The sequence below is a fragment of the Puntigrus tetrazona genome, chromosome 14 (genome assembly GCF_018831695.1).
Source record: "Puntigrus tetrazona isolate hp1 chromosome 14, ASM1883169v1, whole genome shotgun sequence".
Classification (NCBI taxonomy): domain Eukaryota; kingdom Metazoa; phylum Chordata; class Actinopteri; order Cypriniformes; family Cyprinidae; genus Puntigrus; species Puntigrus tetrazona.
The window spans coordinates 15,433,523-15,444,303 of NC_056712.1; the positions used below are offsets into that span (position 1 = coordinate 15,433,523).

Sequence of the window (10,781 nt, forward strand, 5' to 3'; positions counted from 1 at the left end):
CAAAAACAGCTGTGGAACAAGAGCTGCAGATAGAGACATGAACTGATTTGTTTACCCACAATGTTCAGGGATTTAAAGCTAAGAAGTCCAGCTTCTTGGAGGGAAGATACATTTCTGTGATAATTCACACTGTCTCTTAGACCTGTTCAAATGTTATATAGTGGAGACCACTGACTCCCTTGTAATGTTTTTTTTTTTTAGTAGCTGTAGCTGCAGAATCATGAGCCGGTCGGTGTGTGGTGTTTACTCTACTATGAGCATTTGGATCATTTTATGAGCAGGAGCTGTGTTATTTTTATGGAGTACAGCAGCATTCCTAATCCAAACACAGAAGCATCCTCCCACATGTCCCGAATCCTTACAATAACAGCCTCTTACTGCAAGGTGTGTTTTCTGCTGAAAGTAGAGTTTTCACTATTAAACTCGGTTTAAAACAACAGTCACGTTAAGTCAAAGATCCCAATTTTTCTCTGGCCCAGTCAGTGTTGATTAAGATCTTGCAGGTTTAATCAGCACGCAGAAATATTCCTGGCTCCCGGTTTGAGCCCATACAGCTGGAACAGGACATTCCTCCCAAATAATCCATGAACCCAGATGTTTGGTCACTCCGATTGCGTGAACACAATAAGAGAGGGAGAAGACTGAAGTCTGCAGCTTTGCTAGTGCTCAGAGTAAATTCCCATGCCTTTGTGTTTCCTAGTCAGGGCCATTGAAAGGCCTTGCTCTAACAAACGAACCATCACACCCAGCTTCGGCTTTGCGCTCGCTGTAATGAAGCGTGCCATATGTATGTTCTCACTTTGATGCCCTGTGCATTGACAATAAACAGACGTAAACCCCATGTGCAAAAGTGTCTGGTACTCTGCATGTGAAATCCTGTGTTATTCTTAGGACTGATTGCATTGGCATTGAAGAAAAAGGGGGGAATTATCCCGGTGTTCATGTGTGGTGTCTCATCAGATGTCTGTGAACAGTTTTATGATTTATTACATTACAAATCCCTATCATAATGAATTCAGGCTTTTGAGTTGCACGTTTCTCAGAGAAATATTTACATACCAGCTGATTTAGTCAGTTACACAATTGTTGTAATGTCATTTTGCATGAAATGTTTATCAATATCTTACGTTATTCTATACATGTTTGTGTGCAGGGTACCAGGGAGACCCTCAGCCATCACTGCGGCATGCTGGGAGATGCTCTGCACAAGGAGAACGACTTCGCTCTCATCATAGATGGAAAGACACTGAAGTATGCCCTCACTTTCGGGGCACGCCAGTATTTCCTGGACTTGGCTCTTTCTTGCAAGGCTGTGATATGCTGCAGGTATGCAACTGTACTGAAAATCAGGAAGAATAACTTTATAGTAGTCTTTGCAAAGTGTATGGGTTTTAAAAATGTGTCACAAGGGGGTACTTGAAAGTAAATATTATCCAGATAATATCCCAGTTTATTTTGGCTGTAGTACAAAGAAAACTAGAAGTTAATCATTTAGTTTGGAAGACAAAAAAGTTTATTTTTTTAATGGGTAAATTTCACACACGATCCAAATTGGTCTGTCAGCATGAAGATATGAAGCTAAAACTTTATGAAGTGAGACCATCTCAAGGGAACCATCACTTTTGGTGGTCTTTGCCATCAAAAAGTAAAGAAAAACAGCAATTTTTTCAATTTAACTATTGCTACAAATTAAGGCTGGAATATACTACACGACTGACGGTACAAAGAAACAATGCCTGCATATAGCAAAATTAGTTTTCTTTGGCTGCTGTTTGCATTTCGGCAGCCTAAAATCACTTGGTTTTTAAACCACAATGCTTAAAAATGTGTGCAAACAGTAAGTTTTCTTGACCATGTGGCAGAGCAGTGTAACATAACGATGGAGACGCTAGTATAAATCTCTATTGGTTGACGAATTTCTACCGGTTATTCATGTCTACTGGTATATTGCACACTCCTACTACAAACTAAATAAGTCTTTTTTTTTTTTTCCCCTACTGTCATCAAATGTATACATTCTACTTTTATTTGAGTTGTTAAACCAAAGTACACAGGAAGTTGTACGGTTATGCTCTGCTTGAATGTTTACTGTTTCACAGGTGGATGTAAATACATCTTTGCAGGTTAATAACCCTTTTTGCCCTCCAGGGAACTGACGCCATCGTCGGACATTTTTCTGCACTTACAAAAACATCAAGTGACTGGCAGACAATTACAGGGAAATGCCGCTGTGCTGTTTAAAGAACAAATTACCTTCCCTTTAGGTCGCAACCTTCCCAATAAACATAATTACACTAGCTCTCAAAGCAGTAATTTACTAATGAGTGTTATTTTTTATAATAGTAGATTGTAGTCAGAATGTCTGTCAGTTGTACACAAAGTTAAACCGTGTGTTAGCAGACTAGTATGAACTGTTCCAAAAAATGCTACACAGCAAAAGAAACATATGAGGAACCAATTGAGCGTGACAAGGAACTGCCAAAAATCAGTGTCAATTTCCAGAAACAACGCACACCACAGGTGCCACAGCCATTATGCAATGCTTGATGTAATCTATCCGATCTGCTTTCGCTTGCTACACACACACACACACATATATGAACAGTCACACAGTGTCCTGAGGAGAGCAGATGAGTAAATGTTAAACTGACTCTAGAGGTCTCCTGCTATATCGGCAGCAATCTCCGGTTCACTGGAGAGCCTTACATCACTCTGTTCATTGCTTACAGGATGACCTGTGAACATTAAACTAGGGTTAAACCCCGGAGGAGCTTTTCTAGCTGAAAGCGAGACCTTAATTTCATTTGCTGACACAGATGATGCAGTACTGTAATGTGCTGCAAGCTTTTGTGTGTTTTTTAAAGGTCAGGGATCCTGGGCTCAGGTTGGGCTTCATCAGGTATATAGATTTCTTTTGGTTTTGGCATTTACAAGGAATCTGTAAAATCAGTTTTTAAATGTTTTGAACGTTATATATCTATAGTTTTTCCAGAAGTTGTTTATAATAATAATTCACAATATTCTTATGTAAATGTAGCCATGGTAATTATTATTTCAAAAACATAAAAAAAAGAGTGTTCCCAAAACTGAAAAGTTAGATGTTATTTGGTGCTGAAGGCACAATGATGGATAAGTTTCTAAATGGTAATTTGCTATTTAAGTGTGATAGTTTGAAGTTTAACCTGTCTTTTTAAAGAGACAAATTCGTGTAGTGAAGTTGAGATGTGACCTCAACAGCTGCGGTCACAACAGACGGCCAAGAAATCAAATGGTTGTCGACGCTAATAATTGGCAACAAGAAAAATAGCCTCAGAACCTTTTGTAAAGGTGCCATTGCAAATCTACAATTATGCTGTAAATCTGTCATGTCTTTCCTTGTGGAAAGAAATAAAATGTCAGTTTAAAACATGGAATTTCGACAATGTTCCACATCAGAGCAGATACTACTTGTAGTCAAATTGTAATTGTTTATTTATTTTTCAGGGTTTCACCTCTGCAGAAGTCTGAGGTGGTGGAGATGGTGAAAAAACAGGTGAAAGTGATCACACTGGCCATTGGCGATGGAGCCAATGATGTGGGCATGATCCAGACCGCCCATGTGGGTGTTGGCATCTCAGGCAATGAAGGGCTGCAGGCTGCCAACTCATCAGACTACTCCATTGCACAGGTGAGAAGCTATCACATTGCACATGCCTGCAGGAAGATAGAATAAGTTAGATAAATCGTCAGTGAGTCATTGAAATAATTTTACCCATCAATTATTATGACATGTATATGAGGACATGAAATTTAAATGAATCAAAAATTATGCAGCATTATAAAAATAAAATTACAAAACATTTAATGCAATCTCTGCTTCTGAACCTGAAGCACATATCGGTTCTCAATGTAAACTGACACTTTTGTCTTGTGTCACTACAGTGTGACTCCCAGAAAATAAATCTGGTTCCAGATTATGTATCTAGGGTGAAGGGTTAAAACCTGTGGCTCATAGATTGTGCAGTCTGAGATAGAGAAACGGGTCGCTCAGGTCAGTTTACATAGCTTGAGTGTACACTTACTCAAACCCCTGCTGACGCTGAAACTGGACCTGTCCCTCTTATGTAAACTTAATTAAGAAGATGTTTTGTAATTCACAGATTTTTATACAGCATAATCTTCATTGTGTGTTTAACAAAAGAGGAGCTCAAGTATCGCCGATCGCTGTCAACATCGCTCTCCATCTCTGTCCCAAGTTTCATTTCATGTTTTGTTCAGTTCGTGGAAACATCCCTCTTCACACTTGTTTTTCTATACTGCCCCCGAGCCGTCTGTTCACTGGCCTCATGCATCGGATTACCCAAGAAAGCATCGTCTCTTTTCTTAAGTGCCCTCATCGTATTGTAGGTGGAGACGGGTGGAGGTAGTAGGGAATGCGGGCAGGTTCATAGAAAGTCTCCCCAACTGCCTTCCAGCAAAATGGCTCGTATGATATGTGCTGGATCAGACGGCAGACTTCAAATGTGCAGTACCGGCAGCTAGTATGCATTAATCATCCTGAACCAGCGTCATCTTGATTTGTAGCGTAAGGCTTTTCACAGTGCTGCTATACATACCACATGGTGTCATACATAAAAAAGTATTCTATATAAAAAACAACAACGCTATAATATCAATAACAATATGTAACCCTCTGTCGGAGGGTTGCCCCCCTTGAAAAAAATTTGATTAAAAACCACACAGTGTATTGTAAATAACAATGTTTTTTTTTTTTTTACTTTGTGTGTAATGTTTTATGATTGTGTAAGTAAAACAACACAAACAGGACAAAAATGCATTTTAAGCGTCAACATTTTAATGATCAGATTTTATACAATATATAATAAATACATTATTATGTTTTGGGAGATGTGGAGTAATATTAATATGCATTTTATGTTAGCCTGATACACTGTCATGAAGGCAAATGATCCTTTATAACCATAGATATAACGACTTCATCAAATTGCTTATTTGTGCTTAGTTTGGGCTTTTGATGTAGTTTGGGTTTTTCATCTTGCAGTGTGAGCTCCTTATTCTCCATAAAAACCATTTAAAGCTTGATGCGTCAAATATGATACTGACCACATTTTTGATTTTCTTTTCTTTTGTTTAAAGGTTCAATAAATTGTTCCATCCCGTCAGGCTTTACAGGATTAAAGCACATTCTCATAATATATGAGATATAATATGAAATCATGGTATATTACTTGCATTTTTATATTTGTTAATAACTATATATTTAATTCTAAATTAGTTGTTGGTAACAGAGCGTATAGTATAGCGTATTGAGTGCGTCTATATACAGCATGTCTGACCCATGTGCTGCCCAAGTGTGAAACCAATTTAAATCTAATCTCAAACAGGGCTCTCACAGAGTGCTGCGTTAATTTGTGTTAAACCCAGGTTCTTTAGTTTTGTTTGGGGCCTGTTTTGAAGATGTGATTAAATTGTTTACATGAAGGGATAAATCGGTGTGAGCTGGAATGCTGCTGTGCTTCAGCATCGCGCTAGGTCCTCCACAGCAGATTTTAAGAAGGGGTCTCAATATCCAGACTCCACTGTAGTCTGTCTGTCATCAACTCGCTCTCCTCACATCCAGAGGTCAAACAGCCTCTAAGCCCCTCAAAGGCCCTCCGTACCCCTTACATCCCACCCTGCTGTTCCTGCCTTTATAGAAGTGACTTGCTGTTTGTTTTAGAGCAATGATGTTTATAGCACTGTCACATACAGGATTCTCTTTAGGAAAAAAAACATGGCATCCCTAAATCATCCTTTGATCATGTTCGCATATAACACACATTACTTGTTTACACTGTCATGGAGGGTCGCTGTGAGCCACTAATCTTAAGCACCTGTTCAAGTTCGGCTTTTTGCATATTGTATTTATTTCAGCGGCTGTATAAATGGGTAACAGTGAAATAAACTTTTATCTGTTGTGCTTTGTAAACAATAACATGCAAGGTCATGTCGGTTGTTTTTTCGTCAGTTTAATTTCATAAACTGTTTAACGAAAACAATCCATACAGATTTATCTCTGTTATCCTGATTTTTGATCTGCACGTAAACACCTTCATCAGCATCTTATTTGGAGAGCAAAGCACATCTGTTTACATTTTGATGTCCAAGCCCGACGAAAACACAGTTTTATGAATTATCAGCGAATTGTTGTGCATGTGAAATCACTCTGTGTTCGCTGTCCGCCGAAGTGTTATAAATCAGAAGTAAAGTTTTGGTGCTGAGCCTGTTTTTGGTGTGCGGTGTGCTGAACACAGCAGAAGATATGGTGAAAATGTTTACTAAATATGTTTATCTACTCAGGCTTTTGCAATATATGTGTATGAAGCAACATAATAAATTGGAGTGAAACTACTCATTGAATGTTTGAAAAAAGACATCTGTCTGACTTGATGAAAGTTAAACACACAGTGACAGCAACACAAACAGCACTTTATATTCGTTACATCTGACAGGATCCAGATGATTTAAGCAATGTATATCTACAGTTGTGGGTGTTGGGTAAGTAGATGAAGTACCGTTTTGATCTAAATCATATTTTCTGACAGTCAGGTTGAAACTACTTCTTAGTGGCCAGCTGATAAACCTTATGAACTTTTCATAATAAGGCAGTTATTAAAAGCCAAACTTTATTGTTTTTGCACAGCTGCAAAATTTTTTCTCCCTTCCTCTGCTTTTCAAAAATGAGACAGATTGTAGCTGGAGTTCTTAGAAATGTGGGTGAGACTGTGTTTATCTTGTCCCTGCAACTCCAGGCTTCCTGTTGCCCAGCATGGATAACATTGTCTCTTTATTTTCAAATCCAAAACCGCTTTCTGTGTTGGCTGGGGAACTGTAGATCTGGTGTAAACGATAGGCCTTAATGAACTTATCTCTGTCCTCCCTTTTCTCTCACAGTTTAAGTACTTGAAGAATCTTCTGTTGGTTCACGGCGCTTGGAATTACAACCGTGTTGCCAAGTGCATCCTGTATTGCTTCTACAAGAACATTGTGCTTTACATTATTGAGGTAAGTCTCATCAAACTCATAGCACTTGCAGAAGGAATGACAGACCACCAAGCCTTCTATTGCATTGACCGTTAATGTCTTTTTCATGGAGATTGAATAACCACTCTTTAATGAAACGAACTGGCATCGCATGCATGTCTCCATCCTGCTGTAGGAATGCAGGTCTGTCGATGAGACACCCACAAGCCATCCATCTGTGATGGTATTTGACAGTTTCCAGGCCTGGTGCTGATAGCAGGTTCAGAGACCTGACCTGACAAGTTAAAGGGCTGCTATCAGCACCAGCTTTATCATGAGGGGCGTTTGGCCGTTTTGATCTGCAGCACGCTTGGTTTAGGAGAAGTTACACCTCAGGGACAAGCTTTTGATTTCCTCAAGAGCTGAAAGAAGACTTAGTAGCAGACTAATGGTCTAAAAGCAACACTAAGCCACTATAAGTCTATTCTAAGGTCTTTGAAATCCACGAAATGGACCTTTGGTCACACTAGCCTTGTGCTAGTATGCTAAGGATATAGTATAGAACAAAATGTGAAGTGCATGTCCAAATTTATACATATGTTGCGTATTCCTATGACATTTTAAATGATTGTAGTTCAAAATACATAACTCTTTTTCACTTTCCGACAAAAAGAAGCCTTTTATTCACTAATGCATCCAAGGAGTAGCTTGGTAATTCACATTGTATCCATGCTTTATCCATTTTATCTTTCTTGTGTAAAATGTTCCCTCTGTATGCAGCTCACTACGATTTGAAACAGACCAACACCAGTATTCATGAGCTGTGCAACCCCAGCAGAAACATGAGCACTTCAAAAATCCATCTTTTCTCCCCTTGGCCCTCTTGCACTTGTGTGCCACTTGACCCATGAACTCTTTTTTTCCCTTCATCTTGATTTTGTTTTATGTGCTGTGGTAAATCTCTGAAAAGCCCCTTAGATTTCTCTCTGTTGGTATCCAGCGCTGCTGTAGATTGTGAGAACAAGGATAAGGAGATGAATCGGGGCTTCAAATGACCGTTGCTTTCTTCTGCCCTCACTAAGTGTACAGCATGGCACAGTTTGTGAGTTAGCTCAACCCATTTCATGGCCATTTCCTGTTTACATGTTTCTGTGCTGTTTAGATGTGGAAAGCTGCTGTGGTCGTGTTCATAAATGCAGTGAAGTCATGATGGGGGTTTTTTCCCTCCATTTTAAAATTCAGTAGATTAAATCCATGGGAATCTCAGAGCCCTGTAGCTGTGAGCAATTATCGCTCAATGAATTTGATATTTTAAACATTTTCGGTGCTAGTCATGCCGGGTGGCTTTCATGTATTTTTTTTTCTTTTGGGTTTTGCCATGGGGTTGTCGTATTTTGTTCCACAATGAAAGTTCCCCTTCAACACAAACATTTCTGACTGTGATCACATTTCACACTTTCTCATCAATCAAGAAACAAGCATGTCTTTTGCTTTTTTTCTTCTTCTTGTTTTGCATAAGAGGTGGCACTGGAACAACTACGTCCAGTAAATGGCCTTATCCGAACACGCCTTCCGAATATTTCTAGCCACTTTTGCTTTTTGTCCTTTTCTCTTTAAGCTCTGCTTTTGAGTCTTTAAGAGAACTGAAAGCGCCCAGTTCACCCCAGCTCCTAGAGGTGAATGTATCTCCTCCTCTGCCCATCTTTTGTTATGCGCAGAAAATGTATTCCCCCCTCTCCGTTAGGGNGCCGTTCGAATATAATAGGGCAAAGCTTTACTGTTTCCTTGCCTCACACCAAAAACACCTCTGTTTTGTAAGAGCTTGACATTCAAGACACTTGCTTCCCAAGGGCCAGTTAAAGGGATACATTTGTCGCCCTAATAGGTTTACCTTTGTGTCAGTGAAGACTTTTCTTCATCTCATTTTTCCAGATATTAACCTCAAGGAAGTGGAATAAGGATGTTAGTGGCCGTTTTAGCCTTTTCAATGTGTGGTTTGCAATGGATATGTGCACATCCATCTTTTTTTTTTTTTTTTTTTTTTTTTTTTTTTTTTTTTACCATCCAATGATGATTTGTATATGTCATATTAGCTTTAGCTAGGTTTCTATTGTTTAAGCTTTTTTTCCAGCTGTAACCACACAATAGCACATGATCTTCCATACATTGCCAGACAAATAAGTTTGGGTTAACCTAAACGTTTGTCATGCTGGTTTATTTAGTTTTTGGTTTGTGGTCTCACATTCTTTCGACATGAGCAAAAATTAACCCGGGAAAAAGAACTTTTCAGAAACTTAGTTGGATTAGCTGCTTTGAGACATGCAGAAAGCCCCTCTTACAACCAAATTGCTGTGCTTGCTGTCATTATCCTGCTGGGCTCTTGAGAGCGTGATTGACAGCTCTTCAGCAGGCACCAGAAGGACTGATGGACGAGTAGCATTTCTGAGGTAATTACAAGGGCCTCATTCAGACAGAGCAGCAGGCTTAGAGAAAGACTGCAGGCCTGAGTGGAGGCCCTGGGCCCTGCAGTCTCACTGGTGCCATCATTGAAAAACACCAAACTAGTTCTTTTGGTTCTTCTCCTACTCACACTAGCAATTCAAAGACCCTGCCTTTTATTATCTTGCCAGCATTTTTTAGGTTTTCTGAATATTTAGGTTGTACAGTTGTGTGTGTGTGTGTGTGTGTGTGTGTGTGTGTGTGTGTGTGTGTGTGTGTGTGTGTGAAGACTTGGTTAAAGGTTAAATGTTTAAATGTCTCTATATTTGTGGAATGCGATTGTCCATGCACATCTGTCCGTGTTTGGGGGAGAGGGGCATTTTGGGGGTCTTACAGGGGATTAGCTTCCAGCAAAGAAGAGCTTTAAAGGTCGAAGTTCACAGACTGTCTTTGTCTTCATAGCGGAGACAATGTGGGGGATGGACAGCAAGTGTACATGCGTATGAGCGTGCGTGTGTGCGCGCGTGTGTGTGTGTGTGTGTAGGCTTTTGTTTATATGAATTGACCTCTGCCTTGAGTTTGATGTTGTCCGAAAGTATTTTGCTCGGGGGTTTCCATGTTACTGATCTTTTTTGTGCCCTCTCTTAGTAGAATTGTTTATCTTCACTTCTGTATTTTAACACACTTCTATGTCTTTTTCTCCCAGCTTTGGTTTGCGTTTGTAAATGGTTTCTCTGGACAGATCCTGTTTGAGCGTTGGTGCATTGGCCTATACAATGTGGTATGTGTGTGTCTGGCTCTCTCTTTATAGTTTTTAACATTTTATGGCAAACACTCCTGACAAGATTTTGTGGCATCAAATGTATCATTTACAGAAAAGACTATGCCAGAAAACATTGTGGCAAATTTTGTAAAAAGTCTCCACAAAGTCTCTTTTGCTCAGCAGGGCTTCATTTACTTGATTATAAATACAGTAATATTGTAAAATATCATTACAGTTGTGACTGTGACTCTGTTTAATTGTATTTTAAATTAGATTCAAATATGAATATTTTATTCTATTTATTTCCTATGATGCAAAGCTGAATCTTAAGCATCATTACACAGTCTTCAGTGTCACGTGATTCTTCATAAATCTTTCTGATTTGCTGCTCAAGAATTTATAAGATGCCTAATTTTTTTGCAAAGGATTCTTACATAGAATATAAATAAAAAGTAAAATATGAATACAAATTTTAAAAAGCATGTATTTAAAATAGAGATCTTTTATATGTCTTTATAAACATTTTCTCTCACTTTTGATCATTTTAATGTGTCCTTGCTGAGTAAAAGTATATGTA

General features: G+C 38.9%; 1 protein-coding gene across 1 annotated transcript in view; it reads left to right on the top strand.

Annotated features, from left to right (window-relative positions):
• Positions 1-297: 297 nt before the first annotated feature.
• LOC122357522 (phospholipid-transporting ATPase IA-like) overlaps positions 298-10,781 on the top strand; it is a 19,251-nt gene continuing 8,767 nt past the window's right edge. Inside the window, exons 1-4 of the mRNA XM_043256925.1 lie at positions 298-384; positions 1,154-1,326; positions 3,484-3,667; positions 6,934-7,114. Of these exons, the coding sequence (XP_043112860.1) occupies positions 298-384; positions 1,154-1,326; positions 3,484-3,667; positions 6,934-7,114 (625 nt within the window). The remainder of the gene's footprint in view (positions 385-1,153; positions 1,327-3,483; positions 3,668-6,933; positions 7,115-10,781) is intronic.